The following is a 27,588-nucleotide window of genomic DNA, read 5'->3' as shown; positions in this document are numbered from 1 at the left end:
TAGCAGTTCATCAGAGTAATTTCTGCTTTGTGCATATAAAACTCTTCCTCATTGCCATAAAGGGATAAAAAAGTGTGCACTAGAGTCCATCATGGAGTCATAACACCACCTGACCTTTACGTTTTTCTCTCCTGCTCCTTATCTCCCCTTTCTCTCTCCCCTCTGTAGGCATCATTGAAATCTATTTATGCTATCAGTTTTTGTACTGTATGCTGATGTCCTGCCACCTCCTTTTGAGTAAAAAGTGAGCAGATGACAGAAAAGGAGAGGGCAGAGAGATATGTAGCCATTAGCTGCTGTCAGCTAACATCAGGGTATGTCCGTGGATTTTACAAGTTGACATCTATTTACAAGTCTGGTTAAAGAGCACAGGACAAAGCCTTTTGTGGCTGTATGAAATCAAGTACCACTTGAGGCAAATCTGAGATTGGTCTTTCTGCATGCAGACATACTGCATGAGCCCTCCTGTTCCTTATGTCTGTTCTGTTTCCTGTTTCTAATACTTACATTCCACTGCTCTCCTCGCTCTCTGAGTATATGAAATTAAAAGAAATATAGGCTCCTCCTGGGCAAATTCCTTCCTCAGCAACCTGTGTACTTGGAGCCTTCAGGTCTCATATCTGTGCAGACAAACAGTTAGGGCTGATTCCAAATGGTCTAGTCTTTGTTCTTACGGGAAGCTTCAGAAGTTTCTTGATTTTGTCACTATAGCACCCTGGCTGGTCCATTTATATGTTGTTGTACCTCTAATTATCTTCCTATCATAAAAGGCTGACCAGTTATTCCAAAATCTCAAGGAGCATTTGATCTCAGTCTCTGTCTATCCACTGTGATCTAGCCAACAAATCTGGGGCAATATGTAAGTGACATCCCGTCTGTCTTGTTAGTGTCCAACCCAGAGCCCTCTGTGTGCTTCGTCTTCTATGAAGCTGGAGAGCCTTCTTACTTTGTTTCTATTAATTGACACTGGCTTCTGGAAACTGACAACAGAGAAAACATATGCTACCACCTATCAAGTCTACAAATGTATTTACACTCACCTGCCACCTCATTAGGTACACCGTGCTAATACCAGGTTGTCCTCCCTTTTGCCTTCAGAGCTGCGTTAATTCTTCATGAAATAGACTCAACAATGTGCTGGAAACATTCCTCGAAGATTTTGGTATCAGCTGTTCCACCACATTCCAAAGGTGCTCTACTATGTTGAGATCTGATGGTTTTGGAGGCCATTTGAGTACAGAGAACTCACGGTCATTTTCAGTCAACCAAATCGAGGTGATTTGAGCTTTGTGATATGATGCGATCAGCCATCAGAAGATGGGTACACTGTCATCATAAAGGGATGGGCATGGTCAGCAGCAATACTCGCTAGTGTTTAACTGATGCTCAGTTGGTACTAAGGGGCCCAAACTGTTCCCAGCAAGTGTGAGATTACACAACCACCAGCCTGAATAGTTGATATAAGGCAGAATGAACCTGTCCTTTGACGCTGTTTACACCAAATTCTGACCTTACTATTTGAATTTTGCAAGAGAAATCCAGACCAGGCAACAGTTTTCTACTCCTGTGTTGGCCAATTTTGGTAAGCCCACGTGAACTGTAGTTGCAGTTTCCTGTTCTTTTTTATTTTTGGACCCATATGGTCCCCCACTACTGTGGGCAGCACTGTGCATTCAGAGATGCTCTTCTGTATACCTTGGTTTTAGCAAGGGATTATTTAAGCTTCAGCTTCCTTCCTTTTCTCTTACCTCTGGCATCAACTAGACATTTTCAAGCAGTTAAAACACAACTTACCTCCTCACATCATTTCTACATAGGCAGATGGGACTTATGGTTATTTTATGGTTTTATTAATACTTAGTTTGGGATTCATTTCTAATTCTCTGCAATAATTTAACCTAAGAGCTATGTCCATAAGGCATTAGTATCTTTGGGACTTGACCTTAAGAAGATGCTTATGATCTACAGTCCAAATACTGAAAGCAATCTAATTAGAATTTGTGTAAATTGCACTTTAAGTCACAAAACCTAAGAACCACTAGCAATGTGATTAAAGTACTCATCTGATACTTACTGGACTGCCAAAATGAGCAAAACCATCATCCCAGTCCTATTTCACTTTGTTTGGGTTCAATGGATAAGCAGAAGAGGATGGATGGATGGAATCAGTCATGAAACCTCCGAGTTGGGCTATGCTCAGGGATCCATGTTAGAAGACGGATAGACAAGATAGATATTTTGTCCACTGATGAATTGGAGAACTTAGACTTTCAAATACTTAAATCATCTTAAAAAAGTCGTTTTTATGGACTGAAAGGGACATAAGAGAAAGCAGGAAATATTGTATTGTATCGGCCCCTGAATATGGTAATCTAGTCAAGATTAAACAGATGCTCCAACGGCTTGCCAGTGGCTGGATGGGATATGGCCAAGATGACATAAATTTTCTATTTAGTGTGCCAAGTATTTGGAAGGTGTGACATGACTTCATTAAGGTGGCTTCATCCTTCTGTGACTTTGCTAAAATGTACAAAGATTTAATCATCGTTCTGATTTCAAATGTATTGTCTACTCGTTCAGTTTTCTCAGTGTGAGTCATGTTGAATATAGCTACTGTGCTGTTTAAAAGTCTGGAACCACAATGAAAACTTGTCATAATGTCATATAAAACTGGAAATAATTTCTAAATTGTGAACTTTAAGGACCTGAAGACATTTAAAAGGTGCAAGAAGTGTCACATAAGCTGGATTTGCAGCATTGGTCATGGTAAGCCATTACATTTTCTTACAATTCCCATAGTTAGATTTGTAAGTTCTTGACACTAACATATTTTTGTAATTTTGCCCCAACACATCCCCACAATGGATCAGACAAGATGGGACTGAAGTGCAGACATTTAGCTTTAATTCAGAGAGTGTAAGTAGTGTGATGGCTGTTTAGGAATTCCAGCCATCTTTGTACACAGAACCACATTTTCAGAGAAAGTAATTTTAAAAATTGTAATTTTAATCTTAAAGATTGTTTTTAATGCTTAAATGAAAGTCATTTGTAGTCACTGCCTAAAGTCTAAATCCAAATACATCACCAAATGTTGTTCTCCCTCCCCTCTGCATTCAGCTTTGTATTTAATAACTGAAAAGCTTTCCTGTCGGGCTGAGATCAGGTAACGGACTTAGTCAATGAATAATTTCATTTCTTTGCCTTGAGAAACCCATATTTTGCTTTCGCAGTATGCTTCAGGTCATTATCCATTTGCACTGTGAAGAACCATTTGATCAGCTCTGCAATATTTAACTGAATCTGAGGAGAGAGTTCGGCCCTGCAGAATTCATCCTGGTTCCACTTGCAGTCATGCATGTCCATGCCGTAACACTGCTTCAATCATGTTTGACAGATGAAGTGGTGTGCTTCAGATCATGACCTGCTTCTCCCCTTCTTCATCTGTCTGTGAAAGTTCTCAGTCATTCAGGTCATCGGAGTCTAATGAGCTTTGAAGATGTTTCACCTTCATTCGAGAAGCTTCTTCAGTTCTAAGAGCAACTGGTGTAGCGTCCCAAGATTTCTCTTGGGATGCTACACTTTTGAGGAGATTTCTCCTCAAAGGTTGCCTATAGTGGACCTCATCACAGCCACAGAAACTGCCATAAGGATGAATAAATTACCACAAACAGAAGCAGAGCAAATCAGGATGAAGGTTTCCGCCACCCTCTCCAGTGCAAAACTTCCTCCGTCTAACCTCACAATACAAGAAAAGAAGGCCGTCACATACCTGAGCAAAAAAAATAGCATCACCATATCACCAGCCGACAAGGGGAGGACCACTGTTGTTTTAAACACAATGGATTATCACCCAAAAATTGCTACATTCGTCAGTGACAATAAGATCTATGAAGCCTTAAAATGAGACCCCACCCAGTAGGGCTTAAAAATCTGGGACTCTCCACCAGTTGCTCTTGGAACTGAAGAAGCTTCTCGAATGAGAGGTGAAATGTCTTCAAATGTAAAGAAGTCCACACCCCTTTCTTTCCAAGCTCCTTAGACCTCCTTCTTCATACTTTTCACTTCCCACCATTCCTCTTAAGTCTAATCTGGCCTTCTTGTTCTTGACCACAGCCAGTGGTTTGCACCTTTCCATTTATATTCATGAAATTATCTCTTGATTATAGACTTTGATAATGGCATGCCTACGTCTTTGAGAGTGTTCTTGACTTGGTCAGATGTTATGAAGAGGTTTTCTTAAGCAGGGAAAGAAGTATGCAATCATCTACTTTAGTTATGTTCTGTGGTCTTTCAGGCCTTTTAGTGCTGCGCAGATTGTCAGTCCATTCATCCTTTTTCAGAATGCACCGGATTGTTGATTTCACCATCCCCATAGTTTTTGCGGCTTTGCAAAAACTTTGCAACTCTTATACGTTTATTTTGGTTTTTCCACACATCAAATCCAAATGTTTTATCTGTTAAATTTGTCAGTAAATAGGGAAACAGTGAACTGGCTTCACCTGGCTTCACTCTTTAACAATCACTTGTCCAGTTACTTTTGAACCTCTCAAAATGGGGCACTAAAAGCAAAAACATGGCTGTACTTTCAAAACAGTCTGAAAGTTCATTGCTTGATTTAAAATCATTTGCGGTAAGGCAAAACAACGTGCCATGGACCTAACTGTAACTCCTGTCCAACTGTAACTCCTGTTCAGTGACAGCGATACAACTTAGATTTCCTTGAGCTGTATTCCTGTCACTGAAACAGAATTCAGAGGACACAAAGCTGGAGTATGTCTACTAATTAAAGCTTTTCAAGTTTTCAGGTTGGCCCACATTCTTCGCCTGTTATCCGCATAGCTGTACCTCAAGTTTCCAGAAGAACACGGCTTACTGAGTAGCATTTAGACAGTGGCAAACATGAAGTAATTGAAATTGGCAGGAGTCAAATAGTTATTGTAACAAAGTGGGGTTTTCACTGAATCACATCATGGCTAGATTGAGGGTTTCTAAGTGAGCAGTGAATGGAACTTTAAAACACTTTATGTGAACTGGACTCTCTTCTGCGAAACACATGTTTTGCGTTTCCAAACTACAGTCAGACAGATCAAAAGCGTCCACATCATGATAAGATCAGTATATGCAGCTTTGTTCAATGAGAGAAAAATAGTTTACCACAGACAGAGACATTCCTAAACAAAGAATCCAAGAGTCAAATCAGCAGAAGTATGGTGGAGCTGTGGTCTCAAGTAGCATCTCTAAACTAGTTCTCAGGAAGGGAAAAGTAACCAAAGGCTTCAGGCTTGGGCTAAGACATATCGACATTTCATAGTGAATGATGGGGAAAAGACCTTTTTACTATTCCGATTGATACTGCAGTTCATCAAACCCAGTAACAAAAGGTGATGGAAATATTAAATTCTAGGCCTGCTTTGCTTAACCTTGAGTTGGACACCTGCTCTAAAGTGACTCCACCCTAACAAGGCAGAAGTGGCACTCCAACCATCAGAGACATGCTACACCCTCAGATTTGTCTCTTTGTGGAGGAGGATTCATATTACAGCAGGTTAATGAGCCCAAACGCACCTCAAAGCTTGTTGAGAGCTACTTGAAGACCAAAGAAGACCAAGGACTCCTAATGTCATGGACTTCCCTCCACTTTCAGACACCACTAAACACTGCAGTCACTAGTGGGGGGTGAGAAAACCAAACATTCTCGATATCAATTGACCTTTTTTTTTTTTAAAACATCAAATTTATGCAAACTAGAAGTCTATTCTCAGGCCTCAGTCTTTCAGACCCCTCTGTACCTGAGACAGCACTGTGGATAATTAAAAGGTGCCTCTAATGTTGAATTAACTGCTTTTAAGTGAAATGTGAAAGGGTCAGTATAATTGAAACAAAGTGCTTGTTAAATTGTTGAACTGTGTGAAAACCTCCTTCGAGCTCACCTTTCTAATCAGGGGAATCAGGAGAAGCTCTGTCCCCCAAATTTGTTTTTGAACAACTACGGTACTAAGTTATTAGACCACCTGTCATAAAAACAAGAGACGTTAGCATTTTAGAAATTTGCCAAGTAAAATCCAAGCAAAAATGTGCTATTTGTAATTATTACAATTAAACTGTAAAACTGTAATTATTAATGCAGTAATTTGGCATCTATATTTAAATATATATATATATATATATATATATATATATATATATATATATATATATATATATATATATATATATATATATATATATATATATATAATGTGCTTTACTATTTTCTTTAGCTTTTTTGTAAAATAGGACATCTGAGAATTCAAGAGTACTAATGAAAATTATAGCTTGCAAAAATGATTTGGGTAATTACCAATACTGTTCAGAGCTACTGTTGCATAAATCTTACATTAAGTTATAGTCTAATAAATTTGTTAAGCACACTACCTTTTTTTGTATGGTAACTTTTTCTATATGGTAACTTCATATAGAGAAAGGTCAGGTGTGTCACTGTGAGAAAAATGCAGTATTTATGTATTTTTTTTGTTCTTCACAACTATTTAAGTCGCTTTTTATACTGAGTGCTACACTAAGAATGCCTCTGAGGAGAGACGCCCTTATTCCCATTTGTGTAATTCATTCCATTAGGACTAGAAAGACCCTCTGCTCTTTTGAAGAGAGAGCACTGAGGCAGAGTGACAAAGCCAGGAGGACGCTGAAGTCTTTTGGTCAAAAAGTCACATATAGCTACTCTGAAGTGGTGTAGATGCATTTCGCTGCAGAGGTCGTTAGCCGATTAGTTCTACCAAGTAAATTGATACCAGCTTAGAAAACAAGAAAAGAAAATAGATTAAACTTTTCATATGCTATACTTTCAGCTGCTCTCTTATTCACAAAGGGATACCACAGCAGGTAGCTCTGCATGTTTAATTAGGCAGATTTTTACACCCTTCCTGATACAACCCCAAAGGGATTTATATCTCCTCCTGGGATTAAACTAAGAATCGTTCACTTGTTAGGTGAATGTGTATGCAATGGAGACTATACTATGTATGCTATGATCTAGTTGAATTTGATCTAACAAGCTTGACAATGGACAGTTGGACAACCCATGGTCCTATCCAGTCTGGCCTATCCTAAGCTGTCCTATAGTCAGGCTGATTGACAGGCAGGTACAGTAGATTAGTTAGCACTGCTATAGCTACTCATCAACCAAGGGAATGGTATTGACCAGATTTATCCAGATGGGTATGCACACACATAAGTACTTAAGTAGTTCATTGCATTAGAAAATCTTTGAAAATCTCAAAGATTTGATTTGATAAAAGTTCTTAAATCATTCATAGAGAAAATACTATATTTTCAAGTCTTACTTTGGTGCACTGTGTGCCACAGGATACAGGGTACAGTTATATCATGGTCACTTAATTAGACCCTGAAGCAACCGTTTACCCTTGCCCTCATACAAAAGTGGCAGCTAGTACAGTTAGTGAATGTAAAGAAAACACAAAAGAATAATGAATTTTCCCAGGACATCTGGCATAACACCTGCACAGCATTTTATGAGAAGAACATCATACAAACAGTGAAACACAGCAGTGGTAGTGTGATGGTCTGGGCCTGCTTTGTTGCATCAAGATCTGGACGACTTGTTGTAATTTATGGAACAATGAATTCTGCTCTCTACCAGAAAATCCTGAAGGAGACTGTCCAACCATCAATTTATGCCCTGAAGCTCAAGTATACTTGTGTTATACAGCAGGACAATCATCCAGAAAACATCAGCAAGTCAACCTGTATATGGCTAAAAAAATAAATGAATATGAAGGTTTTAGAGGTACCCAGTCAAAGTCCGGACTTAAATATGATTGAGATGCTTTGGCATCACCTTAAACAGGCTATTCATACTCAACAACCCTCCAATGTGGCTTAATTAAAACAATTGTGCAAGGAACAGTGGGTCAGAAAAATTCCTCCACAGTGATGTGAAAAAATCATTGCCAGTTATCACAAATGCTTGATTGCAGTTTTTGCTGCCAAGGGTGGCACAACCAGTTCAACCAATTTTTCCCATACTAAATGAAATCATCATTTATAATTGCATTTTGGATTTACTCAGGTTATCTTTGTCTAACATTAAAACTTGTTTGATAATCTGAAACATGAAACAAAATCAGCAAAAAAATCTCTCTCTATATATATATTTATAATAAAATTAAATAATAAATAAAACTGTAGCTTTATTGGTCATTGGCTTGGTGACTATTATGAGGTAGATGATGAGTTATGTGTTAAGGAGTCGCATTCATCTATTTTCTTCCAGCTATACAATTTAGGATTGCAGGGGGGGCTGGAGAGTATCCCAGCCGCCACAGAGCGAGAGGCAGTCCACCCTGGACAATGCTAACAACCACGGCAATGAATACAGCCTAGGAATACAACCAGTAGTTCACAATGTTTAACTACTATTCAGGAATGTATGAGGTTTTGTAAAGTGGTGCAGTGTGTTGGGTGACCTACAGTTTTGAAGTTGTTAGTACATGGAACTGAATTCAGTCATTTAAACTGTCAAAAGCAGGGATGTCAAAATCATTGTGTGTCTGTGCTGGCCCGGTGAAACTGCATAAGAAATGTGTAAAATTACAGAAAAGGTTCTGATAGTTGTTAATTCACAGAAAATAACCCATCATATTTCCTAAAGTCTTTGCCTGGCCTATTCTTCGACACCCCTGGACTAACACACATATTTACACTGCAGAGTTACACAAATAGTAAATATATTAATAATTTGTTTCCTGTCATGCTAATCATTTGTTTATCTAAGTGCAGTTTATGTAAGTGCAGGCCATTATAAGAGCTCTTCACATGGACCTTAGCATGTGGAGAGCTAAAATCTGCCCATTATGAAGCTGTTGCTTTCTGTAACACACTTTGTAGTGGATTTTAAAAATGCTCTGCAGAGAATCATTTTTAGCCATATTGAAATGATCAAAGAAAAGTTAATGTTGTAGTGTGGCAGTTTGCCTTTGCAGTATTTCCAGCCTATAGGATCACTGGTAATTAATTTGACTTCAGTCACAGGTGATGAAATCCAATAAATGCAAGAGTTAGACAGGATCATCTCACCAGTGAATTCTCCTTCCTTCGACCTCGTGAAATTTTCCATCTAGATCAAGACGTGGTGATCAGAAAAAATAGGCCCTTTCTCCCAAATATTTTTCCAGCTATTCAGCCTCAGCACTGTACCAAACCATGCCCTGAAATTGTATTTATCTTAAATGAATTGTAGCTCATTTTTGTTTACCCTTTGTGTGTAATTTTGCTCTGCTAAACCCCTATATGCCTAATATGCCCCCTTTATTAGCCTACTTATAAAAAATTTTGTTTTTTGTTTTTCTTTGGGGGGGGGGGGGGGGGGGGTGATTTGGGAGACCTTTTTGAGTTTGTAAAAAGACCTTTTTTGACAATGACTGTTTTCTCATTTATCAGTCGTGAGCATTCAGGTTACTGGACACCTCTAAGTGGCAGCTAGCTTGTGTTACTGTCTGTCACTTATTACTACAGATTTCAGCTGCCTCAATCATTAAACGCTAACAAAGAAAACAGAAAGATTCAAACGTTAGCTCTTTATTAAAAGTCATACTACTTCCAGACATCCATTTTGCTTGCTTTTGCCTGCACTTCTGAACTTTTTAACACCAACTCAACTATGTCAGAGATTTCAGAAAAATGACACATCCCCAGTCATAATTACAAGTAAGTGGGAAACTGGTAATTATGGCAATTCTGCTATGACACAAACAGTACACCAGGGCAGGACTGGTAATTGTACTCTCGTTTTCAGCATTTACTATTTGCAAGAGTGGATTTTTAATCTTTTACTCGGCAAAACTAAAGGCAACAATTAGGCACAGTGGTGCTCTGTAAATGCAGTCCAAATACTTGGTGATTGTAAAGATAATTGCAGTCTAAATACAATTGTATGCATTTAGCAGGACTGTAGTCAGGGTAAATGTTGTCCCTGTGCCTTTGTGGGTTCTCTCCGGGTACTCCAACTTCCTCCCACTGTCTGAAGACATGCACATTAGGTTAATTGGGGATTCTGAACTGGCTGTAGGTATGAAAGTGTGAATGGTTCCATATGTGTTACCCCAGCAATAGACTGGCAACCTGTCCAGGGTGTACCCAGCCTCCCATTGGCAGATGGAATAGGCTACAGAGCTTGGAAATAACCATCTTCATAGAGGCTCGCAAGATTTTGAATATTTTAGGAGAGCTTTTGAAATACTGCCCACTGTGCACTGTTCATTAAAACCTTTCTGCATGATGTTAACAAATGTAATCAATTTCATGGTTTTGTTTAATAAGTATTTGCTGTTGAAGATATGTGAATATAATTTCTAAGAAGAAAAGCAGGATCGAGGCACCAGCTTGCATGTTTCTACAATTTTCACATGGTTTTTAGACATCACATCAAATCTCCCAAACAATGCCCATGCAGATGTCATCTTAGGACTATAAATATGTAGTTACATCTGAGACTTGACAGACTGATTTAAAATAACAGATAAGTCACTACTATGTAAATAGGTCATTACAAAAGGAGCTTTAGCTGGGAAACACATTCAACAATCACTCTTAGACTAGTGTGCATACACTATCACCAACATGCAGAAGCTCAGCAATGTATGTTATCATTCTCTTCTTTTACATATACTGCATTTAGCATTTTATTTATTTAGAAAAGGATTCTGCTTGTTGTATGACATTTTTTCTTATTAAAGACACAGAGCTTGGTAACTTGAGAATCTTTCAAATGATTCTTGGCATGTACAACTAATCTGGTTTCTTTCTGCATTGTACTTGATGCGCATGTGCCTCAAAGTGTAATTTGAGCAAAAGCAGCATGGCTATCATTGGTAAGGAAACAGCCTTGCTGAGAAACAGCTTTCACGGACACTGTCGGGACACTTGCCTTAGAGTACTCACAAAGCTAATCAATACACAATACTAAAACACACATCAAACAGCTTCTTGTGGTTTTGTTCTGAGGTTAATATTTGCTGCCTGCAGATGCCTTTTGAAAATTTGCAACATCTGCCTGATGGTCGAAAATAGTCATCGACCAATGTGAAAAATGAAGACTAAAATATCTCAATATTGCTTTGAGGTCTAATTAGGTCCAATAATAGCTATAAATCTAAAAAAAAATAATAATAGGAGTACTGTTACTATACCCAGGCTCTACTGATGCTCTGCTAATGTTGCTCTAGAGAGCCACTGAGACATTATACAGTTTGTACTTGTAATTACTCGTGATAATTTGACTTGAAATGCTTGCCCACATAATCTGATAGCATTAGATAGACAACAGATTGTTAATTCAATAATATAAATAGATGGACCATAATGAAGCTGTCCCCGTACTGATTATTTTTACAGAGTCAATGTAAAAAATAAACTCACCAGCTCTGGCATTCTCACCACTCATGCATGTAGGGTGATGCTGAAATGAAATGTAAATCATACCCACACTGCGGTTCACGTAGCCGTCTTCCCTCATTAAATGGCCTTTCATATTGGCCCACACAGTTATTATTGTTTGTCACATGCATCTTTGCTAGAGCTGGAAGGTCAGTGTTTTCAATTACAGATTGTATTACTGATACCCGATATCAGATTCTTGACCAAGACATCAGTGGTGCTGGTGACCAGAGTTAACTCCTGCAGAAGGTAAAGGCTGAGAACTAAGCACTATTCCTATTTTAATCGCCCACTTACTGTTGATACGGGAATAAGTGAGATGTAGAACAATTTGTTAAAAGCACATTTCCCTTTTTCCTATGTAGACATTTTTTAACTTATTTATTATTGTGAGAAAAGAAAAGAAAATATGACCCAGAGGGGAAAAAAAGTATGCTTTCTTTAAATTGAAAAATTTACATCAGGGCATCAAACAAATCACCTGGTCCTTGAGGACATCTTAAAATTAGGTAAATAACCTCAGATAAAGTACAAAACATGACATATTAAAAAAAATAAAGAGCGTAAGGAGTTACTAATCAAATGTACTTGATTAACTGATTATCATGAAGTATGAGCACCTCTACTAGAGCTGTAGTTTTGCAGGTTTGCTGGTATGGACCATTCATGTGTGTGTTAACACAATGGCAAGGAAGAACAACATCAGCAATGAGCTTTAGGAAGAAATTGTTGCTGCCTATCAGTCTGGGAAGGGTTATAAGGACATCTCCAAACAATTTTAAGTTTACTATTCAGTGAGAAAGATTATTCCTAAGTGGAAAACATTCAAGACAGCTGCCAGTCTGTCTTGAATGGATGTTGCAGCAAGTTCACCCCAAGGTCAGACAGTGCAATGTTCTGAGAAACTGAAAAAAATCTTAAGAACTACATTTCAGACTCTACAGGCCTTGCTTAGCATGTTAAAAATGTTAAAGTTCTTTAGTTACACTTTTTTTAAAGACTGAATGTGTATGGCTCGTTTGGAAGTCTTGCCAGGAAAAAACATTGTAGCATGGCTTATGTTTGCAATATTGTATCTGAATAAACTTGTGGAGCATTGGACAGATGGTACCAAAGTGGAAAGGTTTGGCCATAATGCACAGCAATCCTTTGGGTGAAACACAGCATATCAGCACAAACAATGGTTAAGCACAGTGGTGGAGCAGTGTTGATTTGGGCTTGTTTACAGGCATAGGACAAGGGCACCTAACAGCCACTGAGTACACCTTGAACTTTTTTTCACACACCTATTTTCACTCACTATGTGTTTATACCCTACTCTGCATTTAGTCATTGCTTGTTATTAATCTCTGGCGCTCTTCTGCAGTGTGATTTTTAAATGGTCTCCCTTCTCTCACCCCCAACCAGTCATGGCAGATGGCTGCCCCTCCCTAAGCCTGGTTCTGCCGGAGGTTTCTTCTTGTTAAAAGGGAGTTTTTCCTTCCCACTGTCACCAAGTGCTTGCTTATAGAGGGTCTTTTGATTGCTGTGGTTTTCTCTCTTAATGTAGGGTCCTTATCTTACAATATAAAGCACGCTGATGGTGACTACAGTTGTGATTTTATGCTATTATAAATAATTACATTGAATTGAACTGAACTGAAATTGAATTATAGTTTTGGCGCTCATGTGGTTTATCTACAAGTTGCATGATCTTATTAGATTTTCACTTCCCAGTTATCGTGAACAAAATAATTCAAAGCTATGTTATCATTGTGGTATCAATATAAAATGCAAAATCAATAATAATAATAATAATAATAATAATAATAATAATAATAATAATAATAATAATGATATCAATTAATCATGTTTTTTAACTTTTCTCTTCTGTGTTTTGTGTAATTTATTGAAAATTAATTAAACTCAAGAAAAAAGTGCAGGATGGGCAGAAGCTGAAACCATAACAGTATCTGTCGTAATTATATATGTATCCATAATATGATGTCAATATTTTATTGTGAACAGTTTCTATTGGTTTCAACCTGTTTTTCTTAAACATAAAGAAATGAGCTGTTTATGTCTTCAGCCCTCTTTGTGGCCCCAGTTCACACTGAACAGCCTGTACTACAGTCTGCAAAGCTCTGCATGGGATCTGCATACAACCAGTGCACAAACATGTGGGTTCCTTAGAAATCTGCTCCTAATGACTCAGCTGTTTACTCAAAGGTTGCGATCTTGTGGCATGAACTGGTATTATCCCAAAGTACAGCCTGCCCCCAGTTCAGCTTCAGTTGGTATTTCTTGAACACAATACAGATGTGTTGGACATACAGCCATGGCTACTGTACTTAGTTCTGTTGGAAGGTTTGAAACTGTATTTTATATAAACACAAATTCATATAAAATCAATACACAAGTTTTTCCCACATTTCCATTTTGTAGTATTTGTAAATTGGTGAGCTCACAGGTACAAGAAGATAATGCAAACCTGTATTTCCTATTGAACTCTTAGGAAAGAAAGCACATAAGCAAATCTTTTAAAAAAAGGGAAAAAAAAGGGAACTATTAATGGAATCATAAAGGAAACCATCCATTTTTTAATTTATTTCTTGCAGCAAACACATGGAAAACTCGTAAAGGAATTGTTTTGCCTATTTGTCATGCAGACTACACGCTGTGCAATCTAAGCTATACACAACGCAGTCACAACAGTACAAATGGCAGCATCATCGTACCGATCAAACGTTTGTTTGTGTCTCATCTACAGATTTTAAGAATGCAGTTAGAAACAACGCATTTACTGATTTGATGATTTCTGTATCATAAAGAGACGCTAACACATGCATGCCTGATTTCTGATGTAAACATGGCTTGCATTAACAGTGATTGTGATAACAGTGGTCTGACAGAAACACCGACTATGACTAATGCGAAGTAAGAGACGGGGAGGCCAGATTATAAATTCAATTTAAAAGGTTGAATCTTTTTTTTAATTCTCTGTTTCAAGTACTCAAAACATTTGTGAATGTTTCTGTCTGTTCTTTTGTTTTCTCTTATTATGACTGAGTAAAATGAAAAAAAGGGGATTCAGACAATGTAATTTAGCGTGAATGTTAATTTAACGCAAATGAAAATAGCCCAGTCTTTAGCATTTGCACAATCTCTATTGTAATCATCAATTTTTCAAACCCATTTTGACCAATTCCAAATAGACCTTTTCCTTTCCAATATGCTGCTCCCCTCATCTTCTTCTTAGAATTTATTTCCACTGAAATGTTCCTGTCTTTCAGAGCTTTGTGTTTTTTTCCCTTTTTTTTTTTGCTATGCTTTTCTCTCCTTGCTTTATGCTCCTTTCGCTCTGTATCTTTTTCTGTCTCCCCTCCCTCTCCCTGTCTTTCTTCTTTCTCTCCTTCCTTTTTTCTTTGGCTGCTTTTCATTCTGTTTTCTTTCATTGTTTTTCTTTTCTTTCTCGCCTAGGGACCCCATTTTTTTTCTCTTCCTCTATTCAGGTTTTTCTTTATTCTCTTTTCTGAATAGTTGTGGTACTTTAAGGGGAAGGGGAAGGCGAGGGAGAGGGGAGGGAGGTTAGTTTCAGTCAAAGCTGCAGAACAAAACTTCCTCCCACACCACATGCAGTGTCTCTTGGAATGAGTTTGTCACTGACTTGAAGACACACTCCCCCTCCTGTGTATACCACCATGTATGACAGCCTTACAGTGAATTGGTGTTAGGCCAGCAGACATAGCCATGTTCTATACTGACTATTGTCCTGTCTTAAATATCACTGGGGCATGTTGTCTCTGTTTGTGGTTAAGCAGTGCAGTATCACATGGTGACACATGATGTGGTGGTGGTGGTGGTGGTGCGTTTAAACCAACCACAGCTGTGTGTGAATACGATTATCTCCCGACTGAGGTGCGTAGAGGGAGGCATTTGTGCTTCACAAGAACATCTTCATCACTGCAGAGAAATGACAGGCTACCTTACAGGAGGCAGCCCCATGTCGAGGAGCACTACCTCCTCAACAGCTTCGGTCTCAGTGGGACTCCACACATATAAGCACAGACGCAGTCCAGCAGTAAATAAAAGATGAGAAAATCACATGTGCTGGTTTGTAAATTTATTGACACACAAAGCCGTTGATATGAAAATTAGGAAAATAGCACGGAGGGTGAAAAAAAAATCTATTACTGCACACCTGAAAGACAAAACCACAGCAACCAGTCTATCTCGACATATCATGACAGGAATCATTCCTCTTTCTTTATGGCAGTAAAAGACTACAGCCTCCTGCACCTATGCTTTCAGTCTCACAGCCATACACACACTCACAGTCTGCCCAAGACAATTTAATGCATGACTCAATGGCATTGAAAGTGGGTTGGATAAATTGGAAATGATTAAAAATGCAGAATTGACAGGGAAACCGATAAAACTTTCTCTCTATAAGTAAGAACCAAAAACCAGCATGATGGAATGGCAGGCTTGAAGGGGAGAGAAAGGTGAAAGACAGATGAAAGTGAAGAGAGATAAAAGCCGGAGTGAGGAGGGTGTGGGATAAAGCAGGAGGAAGGGAGGCAGAGATGAAAGCAAAATGAGAAAGATAAGAACAGAGTGAGAGAGACAGAGAGGGAAACGGAGGAAGAGATAGATAGTGTACAGAGCAGAGAGAGAGGTAACCATGGAAACAGGAGGAAGGTACAAAAGAAGAGATAGACAAAGGGTTTGATTTAAAAGAATGAAACTTGGACGAAAGAAAAGTAATTCCGACTGAAATTTGTTACCGGGAGCTGGAAGAATAATACAAAGAAAGTGACGGCCACAGAGGGACAGTGGCTGTGTCCCCACTGCCTGCTACAGCCAGTTTGAATGTGGTCGCCTCTAACCAGCACATAAGGCACTCCAGAGACCTCTAGTGTTAATAGGCTTCTGTGGTTCATTGTGGGCCTCACCTTGAGTAAATCTGGGGCCATTTCACTATGTAGGACACTTGCAAGATGCCCAAACCCCCCTCAACACACACACACACACGTTTCCTTTTCTATACATGGAATAGGTAGCACGGTATGTTTTATAGGCATACTTTTCCGTGAATCATATAGGAGAAAGAGACTTCACAGCGACTAAAATAAGATAAAATACCTTGGTAAGATTCCTCTCCCACCTCACTACAATGAAAAACTGCATTCCTGATAAGAAGATATGAGTTCTCCATGGTCCTACATTTTGTTTGCTGACTTATTGAATGAACTTGAGGTGCATGTTGAATTCTGTACTGTTGCCCATCCACTCCCATTGAATAAATGCAATGCGCCCATATATTAGGATTCATATTTGTATATCTATATAGAGTTACAGACAGACAGAGGGTTTTTATTCTGTGGTTTTTGAGTCTCTTGTGGCTATCCCTCCTTTTCCCTTCCCCCTCTCTGTTTTTCTCTCCTCTCTGTCTTTCTCTTTCGTCCTCTGTCTCTGTTTCTCTCACTCGCTCCCCCTCCCTCCCTCCCTCTTTCTCTTGATCTCTCTCTCCTCCTCTCTCTCCTGCTCTCTCATGCCCCCCTCTTTTTCTCGCTCTCTTATGCTCTCTCTCTCTGCCTTCTCTTTCTCTCTTTCCTTCCATAGCTCTCTGTCTCACTCCCTCGCCCCCCTCTCTGTTCCTTTTATATCCTCCTTGCTGAATGCTCTTCTCCTCTCCTCCCTCAACTCTGTCTTTTCTCCTTTATATTCAGCCTTTTTTTTTCAAGCTCTCCCCACACTCCTTTCTCCAATGTTGTCTCCAAGCAGAGCTATTTCATTGCTAATATTCTGTCTTTCCATTTAGTACCCCTGCTACAAAATGGGGAGAGTAATCTTTTATTTAGGGTTTTCTTTCTTTTTCTTTTTCTTTTTCTTTTTCTCTTTCTTTTTTTTTTTTTTTTTTTTTTTTGCTCTGGCCATCTCTGCATCCTGTCTTGCAGTTTGCATAAGAACATTTTTTTTTTTTTTTTTGGGGGGGGGGGGGGGGGGGGTTCTCGATTTGTTTAAATTGTATAGTAGGAACGAGCCAAAGTGAGAAATGGATCATAAATGCAGAATATCCTGCAGATATCTTGTTTATTTGCGGTAAGATGCATTCCCCTATACTCTGCCTTGTGTGATCACATATACCACATTTAAAGTTGCTCTCCTTTGCGGCAGTGAGGGAGGCAATACTGATAAAGACTCCTTTTTTTCCCTCCTTTTTTTCAGTTTTTCTTCTCCTGTCTGCGTGTCCACTCCATTCTTACTAACCTTAATGGAAGAAGCTGGAGGCGTGCAACTAGGGTGTGGCTGCTTTTATACACTTTTGATATAGGTCTTCTCCATCTGCATTGCTTAGATTCAAGCTGTGTGATAGTCAGCTCTCTGCTCTTTCTTGTTCTCCTTTTTTTTTTGTGAAAGCTTAATTACAGCTAATCATGCTTGAGACTTACTATTATATCAGCATGCCGTACAGAGGTGAGACTGATCCAGCACTGGAAATAACAGAAGGTGTGTGGGCTTGCTGCCTTACACACGGGGGTCTGAGAGGAATGGCCAGCTAAAAAACATCAGTCCAATAACTCAAAGTTCAAAACACAGAGCAAACTGATTTCTCTCCTATCTTTCTGCTGCTTTCTGATCATAAGAAAATCCTCACCTGAACACTGGAGCTGTAACATCCCTACACACAAACCTACACAGCTCCCCGTTTGCCTGACAGTGAGAGGATGTTGAATTATAGCCATCACCCAGCACAGCGTCTCTCCCTCACACACACACACACACACAGTCAGAGCAAACTCTGGCTGTATGCAGCCTGTCACTGGGCTGGATGAAGAAACAACACTGACAATGTAAGGAGTGGGATATGCTTATATAGAGAGACTCACCTATGGCTGATACACAAATGCCTTCAGTATGCTGCCATTTGGATTCGCCAGACTCTGTTCTCATATTTGTTTTAACCCCACCGCCCCCTCACAAAAGAAAAACAAAAAAAAGAAAGAAGGAAAACAGGGAGTTGTCATCAATGAGTCCTCTGCAGTTGTATGATTCATTGAGATTTTCTCAGGGGTAAAACAGACAGCTGATATCTGAATCTGTTGCTCCCCACCACCAACACCAACACATCTTCCTCCTTTCCTCCAGTACAGAGCTTTCTGTCGCTCTGACTTGTTCTCTTTCTCTTGTTGGGAAAGAAAAAAAAAGTTCTAACTTTGACCCATATCACAGAGGATGTGACACTGCGTCGCATGCTCGTCATCCTATAGATAAACAGCGCCGAGCCAGGCCAGGTCTGGAAATGGACTAGCAGCTGCTGGTAGAAATACAGTAATCATACAGACACCCGTGTCAGAAGTGTGTTGTTTTAGGGCTGTGGAGGACTGTAAGCACGCTGATGTCAGTGGTGTGTGTTTCTGTGTGTGTCGGTGTGCGCGCGTTTGTCCCTGATCTCAGACATCAGACAAATGCGCGCATGCAACCACGCACAAACACACATTTGAAATCCCAGTTGAGGGTTAGTACACTTGAGAGCAGGGCAATGGCTTACTTCCCTTTCTCTCTCCCTCTCTTTCTTTCTCTCTGCCTCGCAAACCTGTAGAAATCTAAGAAGTGAATGAAATTTTATGCTTATTATCACCACAGCCTTTTCCACTACTAGTTTTCCGTGGACTTATGCATGCAATCGTACCCTAAGTAAATGGACAAGCGAGCGAGGTTTTTTGTTTGGTTTTTTTTGCTGTTATGAAGATTTGGGCCTGGAAAGGAGCCAGTGTGTTTCTTCCACAAACTTTTGTTGTCTGTGTCTTTTTCATTTTCCCCATAGGCTAGTTCTGTGTTGTTTTATGTACGTGTCCCTTGTTGTTTCTTCCATGTGGTTTCTTTGTCTTTCAGCCTCTTATCTCTTTGTTTCTTCCCTTGCTCTCCTTCTATTTTCTCTCCCATTCTCTCCCTCGACTTCCTGCTATCTCTCCCCCCCTCACTCACACCCTCACTCAATCTCTTTCTCTCTCTCTTCCCCCCCCTTCCCCTCGCACTCACTCTCATTCCCTATCTTCCCCCCCACACCTCCTCCACTCCCCTTTCTCTCTATCTTTCTCATTCTCGCAGCACTCCCAGCTGCTGATGATTGATCAAGCTTTTCAAGGTTTGCCCTTTCCTGTTATTTAGTAGGAAATGTTTATGCACGGTCCTCAGTCTTACAGTCACAACTGGCATGTGTCCACGCAGTGTTTGTCGCACTCGCCCTCACCTACACACACGCACGCACATCTCAGATCCACTTTTTATTTATTTATTTTTCATTTGTCACACACACACGAACACACACACGCACTCACACACACACACACATGTGTTTACTAGTAACAAAAAGAAAAAAAAAGGTAAGGTAAGCACTGGAATAACAGAATACCTGTCTAATTATCAGGATCATCTTTAGTGAAGACTACTTAAGCACACAACCTGTACTCAGCCCGCAGGTACTCTGCCGCACTGTTTCTCAACACAGCCTGAAAGAAATCTGGAAGTTCAATAGTTAATGTCTTCCCTTGCTGTTTTTCCTTTTCCTCACTCTCTCCGTCTCTCTATCTCCTTTCCTCTCTCCATTCCCTTTGCTCTCACCCTCCCCTCCCCACCCCACCACCCACACCCTCCTCCACCTCCTCCTCTCCTCCTTCATTCTGTTCTGCACCCCCCCCCCCCCCCCCCCCCAACACCCCCACCCACCCCTTCTCTTTTCTCTTGCTGATGGACTCTTCTTTTTTATTTTCACACTCCACCATCCCCCCTTTTTTTCTTCTCTCTTTTTCTCTCTCCTTTCCTCCAGCACACCCCCCCCCCCCCGCACTCTTTTCTTTCACTGCGTTTTCTTTCAACCCTCCCTCTATCTCTCTTCCCATCCCCACCCCCTCTCCACCACTCCCCCTCCCCTCTTTCTTTTTCTCTCTTTTATTCTTTCTCTTTCTTTTGCCACATCCTTTCTTATGCCCCTGCCTCCAACCCCCCACCACCCCCACCACCCCCAGTTCTCCTTTCCCTTCTTCCTCCTTTTTTTTTGCTGCATTCTCTCCTTCCCTCCCCCACCCCAGCTCTCTTTCCTCTCTCCCTTTTTCTTTCTGTCTCTTTCACCCCCCCCCCCCCCAACACCAACACCACCACCACCACTCCCTCCCTGTTCTTCCTCTCCCAGCTTCACTCCCCCTCCCTCTGCTTCTTTCTTCCTTATTCTTTCTCCCCCACGTCTGTCTCCCTCCCTCCCTCTCTCCTTAATGTTTTTTCTCTCCTTTTCTTTCTCCTTCTCTTTTCTTTTGTCACTCTTTTTTTTTGTTTCTGAATTTCTCAGACAGTATACTTCAGGCTGTCTCAATAGTTAATTAGTTTGAGTCTAGAAACAACGGCAGCAAACTACACATTCTCTGGAAAGTTACAAATTTGAACATTTCTCAGACATTATCTGTCTGACTGTTTTGCCACTGACAGACACACCTCCACCCATAGTGTCTCTGAGTGGTTTGTGTGTTGCTGTGAAAGTGTGCACATGCCTCTATCTGTGCACGCTTACACACGCGCGCATCTATAAACATGTCTCTGTGTGTGTTTTTCCACGTATATCTGTGTGCATGCACAGAGAGGAACTGCTGATTAGATTTTATAATTGTTTGTGCGCTTGAGCACGTACTCATAAAAAAAAAAAAAAGAAAGAAGGAAATGCAAAGTATGAAGTGTGATCAAGAAACGATAGAGCCCGTGTCTCTGGGTGCCTTAAACAGAAATGTGTGTTGAAGGGTCATGCTGAATTGTACGTAGTGAGAAAGGGAGATAAGATGTGTGTGTGTGTTTGTAAGAGAAAAGAGGAGAGAAAGAGAAGTGAGATGGGAAGGAGAGGGTGGGAGGAAGAGAAAGAAATGGGGTGATGCTGTGTGTGTTGTGTGCATGTGTGTGTGTGGGGGGGGGGGGTGTGGAGGGCTGTTGGAAGTGAGGGGGGGCAGGCACAGTCAGTTCTGATAACAGCAACAGTAGGAGGAGGATGAGCCGTGGGACCGCCCCACTCTCCCACAGATATAAATAGGAGGTGGATTTTTTTACTCCACTCATTTCTCCTGAAGGATGAGATCCCTGAAACACCTTAAACATCACTCAAGGAACAATGTGGTGAGTTTGTAACCAAAAGATAGGGGAAGATTTTAGAGGGGAGAGGGGTGGCGGGGGGGAGGAGGAGGTGGCGATTACTTGTTTTGCAGTTTGTTAGTGAGCTGTTTGCACTCTTGTCTGTCTTTGTGTGTTTTGAGGGGAAGCAAGATTACTTTTCCCCCTCCACATTCACATGAGTGCTGCAGTAGGAACATCCTTCTTTTTTAAAAAAAAAATATCATAATAATAGTTGTGTTTCTATCTCTGTGCTGCACGCTTCTGCTTCTGCTCTGTTTGTCCTTAGGTGTCTTTCAGTTGCAACTTTAAATGTGAAAGTACGGACTCTTGCAATTATTACCCTACCTTCTCTGTCTACTTGTCATTTGTCTTTTTCTCTTTCATTTTGTCAGCCTTTCATTTTGCTGTGCTTTTTCTTCTCTCTACAGCTCCCCCCCCCCCCCCCCCCGCTCCTCCTCCTCCTTCCCCTCTTTCTCTCTCACTCACTCACTCTGTCTTTCTGTCTTTCTCCGGCTCCCCCCTCGCACACACCCCCTCCCTATCCTTTTCCTTTCTCTCTTCCCTCCTCTCACATGCTCACTCAATCTCTCGTTACCCTTCCCTCCCCTCCCTCCCCTCCCCTCTTTCTTTATCTTTCAGCCCCTCCATCTCATTTCTCTCTCTGTCTCCCTCCCTCCACTCCTCCCCCGCCCACAGCTCTTTCTCCTTCTCTTCAAACCTCCCTCCCTCTTTTCTCTCTCTCTTTCACACACACACACACACACACACACACACACACACACACACACACACACACACACACACACACACACACGCGCGCGCGCGCGCGCTTTCAAATACACACCCAGTCTCTTTCCTTTTCTTTCTCACAAACACACAGTCTGTCTCTGTCTGACTACTTTAAAAGCAGTAATTATAAATGACGTGGTTATCAGGGCATCCAGGTCTACTCCCCTCTCCCAACACACACTCACTCACACATACACCTTTATTCCTGCTCTCTATCTCCTCTTCCTTTCTCCATCCACTCTTTTCTTTTCTCTCAGTATTGTGTCAGGAAAGGAAGCAGCTCTTATTTATATGGCAGTGTGAAGGCTAGAGTGCTGTCTGCAAAGAAACCAGGGGTCAGCTTCTCACTATACATTTTCCTACTCGTCGGAGCCATGCTGAGAAATAACCTGAAACTAGTGGCATGCAATACCCGCTTCTCTTTTACCACAGAGGGCCAATTCTGGTCATACCACAATTTCTTCCCCATAGTTTCACTGTTCTGCTTTTACAGGCGGCAGGATAAACATGCGCGTCTGGGTCTGAAACACATCCGAACCATACAATTAAGTTAGCGAATCTTATGCATTGGTCTGGAATACAGAATGAGCTCTAAGCTCAATCGAATGTCTGTTATGGATATGAGACTGCCTGCCGGCATATATCATCTTGTTAAAGAAGCCCAGTGTGGCAGGTATTATAAAGTTGGCTACGGCGGGATCTCTTGGTATAGAGTTGAGATGCTTTTCACCTTTATGAATGGCAGAGATAGCTCCAGTGATGAGCTAACTTTGGTCAGCAAGGCTGTCCCAGGACCCCACAGGAAGTGCTGAGGACAGTCCACGGAAGTCAACATCCTGGCTGGACCTGCATCCCTTGTTGTGTTCTTTGTTATTCTAAAGCCTGTCAAGGAAGGAAGCCGGGTGCTAACACAGATCTGTCTTATCTCCTCAATCTAATGTTCTCTGGATTCAGAGCAAAGACACAAGGCGTAGTCCGAACGCAGCTTTCACGGAGTAGCACTGAATCCTTCTCTTAATACTCTCCCCTAATTCCCAGCTAAGGAAGACTCTATAGCTGCTGGGGTCAGTCTGACATGCTGAACCTTAAAGGCTAAATTGTATGGTTGCGTTACCTTTGACCTGATAGATTGCAAATGAGGAAGCGAGAATATGCGAGGAGAAATTGTGCAACAGGTTTTGAAACAACGGAATAATAGAAAGCACACAGAGACACAGATGCAGTTTTGCCTCTAGTTCATTTTGACTTATGGTGTATGTCTGTGTGTGTGTTTTCTTCCAGGAGGAGGAGAGTGGCCGCTTGGTGCGGACATACCCAAAGATGACTGAGGGCCAAGTAGATGTGGGCACACAGACAGAGCCTGTGGTCGTGCTATCTCTGGCTCAGGCTGCCGTTCTTGGCCTCATCTCCCAGAATGAAATATTTGGGGCGACTATTGCTCCTAATGGCTTTTACACAGGGGAACCCAGAGAATGCCCCCCTCCACCACCAGAGTCAGTGGAGTATGAGTATGCTGACCAGCTGATAGGGGCCAATGGGGACTACCTGGCTGAGCCTGCTGGGGAGCTAGAGCCGCAGCCCCACTGCAGTGAGAGAAGACGGCCCGGGCCCCGTGGGAGAACCAAAAGGCCCAGGATTGATGGGGAATTAGAGGGTCATCCGCACAATGTACCCAGTCCACAGCCTCAGGTTAAAGGTGAAAGACTTGACTCTGATACCCCTCCTTCGTGTATTCACATGAACAGCAGGGGTAGTCCTGGCAAGTCAGATGATCCAGTCATCCAGCAAGGTACTCTGAAAGAGGAGCAAGCCTGTGGAAACTGTCCTTCATGTGTGAGAGACACATCCAGGCCACAAACAGATGGACAGCCAGAGGCTGAACAAGATGAAAGCTCTGGTAGGGAAAGAGTGAGGAAGGAAGAAGAGTTAGTAGTAGAGGAAGAAGAAGAAGAGGAGGAGGCACTGAACCTTAAGACCACCGGAGAAACAAGCAGTCCTGTGCAGAATCGTTATTATGATTCCAGTGAGGTGGCCTATGAGTCTGCAGATATGGCAATGCCAACAGAGTATGAGGAGAACAACCAAGCCATGCTGTGGTCAGACCCAGAGGGTCTCGCAAGACGAATGCAGATTGACCGACTGGACATCAACGTGCAGATCGATGAGTCTTACTGCGTAGACGTAGGCGAGGGCTTGAAGCGCTGGAAGTGCCGCATGTGCGAGAAGTCATACACATCCAAATACAACCTGGTAACACATATCTTGGGCCACAATGGAATTAAGCCTCATGAATGTATACACTGCGGAAAGCTTTTCAAGCAGCCAAGTCACCTCCAGACTCACCTGCTCACGCACCAGGGAACTCGACCGCACAAGTGTACCGTCTGTGAGAAGGCCTTCACGCAGACGAGCCACCTGAAGAGGCACATGCTGCAACATTCAGACGTGAAACCCTACAGCTGTCGTTTCTGTGGCCGTGGCTTTGCCTACCCCAGTGAACTGAGGACCCACGAGAACAAACACGAGAACGGCCAGTGCCATGTCTGCACTCAGTGCGGCCTCGAGTTTCCAACCTATGCGCACCTGAAGCGTCACCTGACCAGCCATCAGGGACCCACGACGTACCAGTGCACAGAGTGCAACAAGTCCTTCGCCTACCGCAGCCAGCTGCAGAACCACTTGATGAAGCACCAGAACGTGCGGCCTTACGTTTGCCCCGAGTGCGGCATGGAGTTCGTCCAGATCCACCACCTCCGACAGCACGCTCTCACTCACAAGGTACTGGCAGCGCACGCCCTCCCACTTAAGGTACTGAAACCCAATGATGTGCCTTTGTCTACCAGTTGATGTGTTCAAAATACACTCAGGAGTATGCTAGCTTCATGCAGCAACACATCACTATTTAAAAGCAGAAAAATGTGATTATCAACATGAGCACAAAAGAGATTTATGGGTTAAAAGGGAAGTATTTTGGACTCTTTCAATAAGAGTCTGCAGTATGAATTCTCATGGAAAAAAACAGGGTATATGGCATCACATCCTTTTCTCCAAAACCAGTTGCTTTGTAAACATAGCCTTCAAAGACCTTGAGTTTTTGTATGCGTCTCAACCCCCCACTAGCATGTGTTTTGTGTCGTGTGTCATTCGCAAAGCTACTTCCCTTTGTGTCAGATGAATCACTCTAGTCTTTCTCTCCATTTCATTGTATAGTCTACTTTAGACTAAATTTTTTTTTAAAAAAAGCCCTTCTATTCATAAAACACGCTTTGTTGAATATTAAAATAAAAGTCAAAAACATGGTAAAAAACTTTTAGTTTATTCTTCCCATTGCCAGGGTTTTTCATCTTTGTCACTCAACAAGTGGGGGTGGGGAGAAATATAATCTACACGAGTAGGATCAAAAAGCCAGAATACAAATGCTCAATTGCAGCAAACAGGCACACATGTGAGCGCCTTGTGATTTTTTTTTTCCTCTCTGTGACTCATTGTTTATTTTCCACCCGACCATATATTTAAGCCAAATTAATTAAAAGGACGCAAACACTTTTTTTGTGTCCCCAGGGCATGAAAGAATTCAAGTGTGATGTCTGTGCCAGAGAATTCACCCTGTCTGCCAACCTGAAGAGACACATGTTGATCCACGCCAGCGTGAGGCCCTTCCAGTGCCATGTCTGCTTCAAGACCTTTGTCCAGAAGCAGACCCTGAAAACGCATATGATTGTCCACCTGCCGGTGAAGCCTTTCAAATGCAAGGTGGGGGAAGCAAGTGGCACCTTTCGCAAAATCACCTGGATCTCGCTGGGATGAAGCACGGAGCGATACTCACTGTTGTACTCGTGTCTTTCAGGTATGCGGGAAGTCGTTTAACAGAATGTACAACCTCCTCGGCCACATGCATCTCCACGCTGGCAGCAAGCCCTTCAAGTGCCCTTACTGCACCAGCAAGTTCAACCTGAAGGGCAACCTGAGTCGACACATGAAAGTCAAACACGGCATCATGGACACCACGATAGATGGACACGGTGAGTGGCTTGGTGACTTTAATTAAACTCTGAATTAAAACAGATGCTATTTGAATTTGTTGATGGGTGATGTGTGGCAAATTTCCCAGTGGGACTGTTTGGGGTGAGCTTCATGTCGCATTATTGTCACTCAGTCTGTCCCTAATGCACTTTGACTCAGCATGTACTATAATCTAGTATTCGAGCATTTTGATGTTTCTGTCACTCTCTCCTCGTGTGCTCAGTAAATATAGCAGTGCCTGGATTAGACATGCCTGTCTCTATCAGTAGAGACTGATACCGAGGAGGGGCAATCTACAGGCTGTCCTAAATGTGGCCATATGTCTTTAGGAAGAGCTCCGCGTGTGTGTGTATGTGGTGAAACTAGAATTATATTTGTATCCTCCTTTGTCCCTTCTTCAGAGCCCCCCCAAGAGACAGAAGGCCAGGAGGACTACGAAGAGGAGAGCTTTGAATTCAGTGAGCGAGAAAACCGGGCCAACAACACCAACACACCTGACATCTCTAAACTCTCTCAAATGGAGTATTACAGCACCTTCGGAAAGGGCGCCGGACGCTTCAACACTGCGTGAATTATTAAAAATGACCCAAATTTGAATATAGGTGTGACCTAATGAAAATAGGATTGCTTTTTGTTTTGTTTTGTTTTGTTTTGTTTTTTTGCTGTTAAAGGCAAAGTGCTTGGGCTCCTCTTCAAGGACGTGAAGAAGCCTAGCAAAGCTGCACATCAGTATGCACTGGAATCTAAAAAAATATATACTTTTTTAATCTAATTACATATTTTTCATCTCTAAAACATTTAAAAATAATTACAGATAAATATATTTGAAGGAAATGGACAGCCTAAAATAGGAGCAAAGGATTTAAAAAAAATATATATATCTACACACATTTGTATATGTTGTGAGTTGTTTAACAACAGTTAAACATCATCTGAGCCCAATTTGAAAAGCACAAGCTTAGCTACAGGCATAGGTGCATATGTTGATGTCTCACTGCACATCCTCATTCAGACAATCCCGGTCCCCCTCTCTGTGGTCAGCTCATGGGTTAAAGAAGGAAACAGGTGTTGCTGTTCATTTCACTTGCCAAAGCTAATAAAGTTGCAGAACTTAATGATTCACTTTGATTTAAACTGTGACAAACTGCAAAACAACTGAAAATGCCACTGGATTTGCAATCTGTGTTTTAT

At 41.4% G+C, this 27,588-nt stretch overlaps 1 protein-coding gene across 2 annotated transcripts; it reads left to right on the top strand.

Moving 5' to 3' along the window:
- The first annotated feature begins 21,461 nt into the window (after positions 1–21,461).
- znf710a (zinc finger protein 710a) lies at positions 21,462–27,489 on the top strand. Of its 2 annotated transcripts, none has more exons than XM_080865974.1 (5): positions 21,462–21,588; positions 23,656–25,152; positions 25,936–26,127; positions 26,222–26,396; positions 26,799–27,489. In XM_080865974.1, the coding sequence occupies exons 1-5, from the start codon at positions 21,544–21,546 to the stop codon at positions 26,966–26,968; spliced, it is 2,079 nt and encodes a 692-aa protein (XP_080722100.1). In that variant the 5' UTR covers positions 21,462–21,543; the 3' UTR covers positions 26,969–27,489. The 2 variants fall into 2 exon arrangements, with proteins under 2 accessions (XP_080722100.1, XP_080722099.1); XM_080865973.1 differs by having other exon boundaries at positions 23,656–25,182.
- Positions 27,490–27,588: the final 99 nt, after the last annotated feature.

Source organism: Rhamphochromis sp. 'chilingali' (assembly GCF_963969265.1).
Source record: "Rhamphochromis sp. 'chilingali' genome assembly, chromosome: 2".
NCBI lineage: Eukaryota > Metazoa > Chordata > Actinopteri > Cichliformes > Cichlidae > Rhamphochromis > Rhamphochromis sp. 'chilingali'.
Note: the sequence above shows the minus strand (reverse complement) of the source record. Positions and strands in the feature narration are given on the sequence as shown.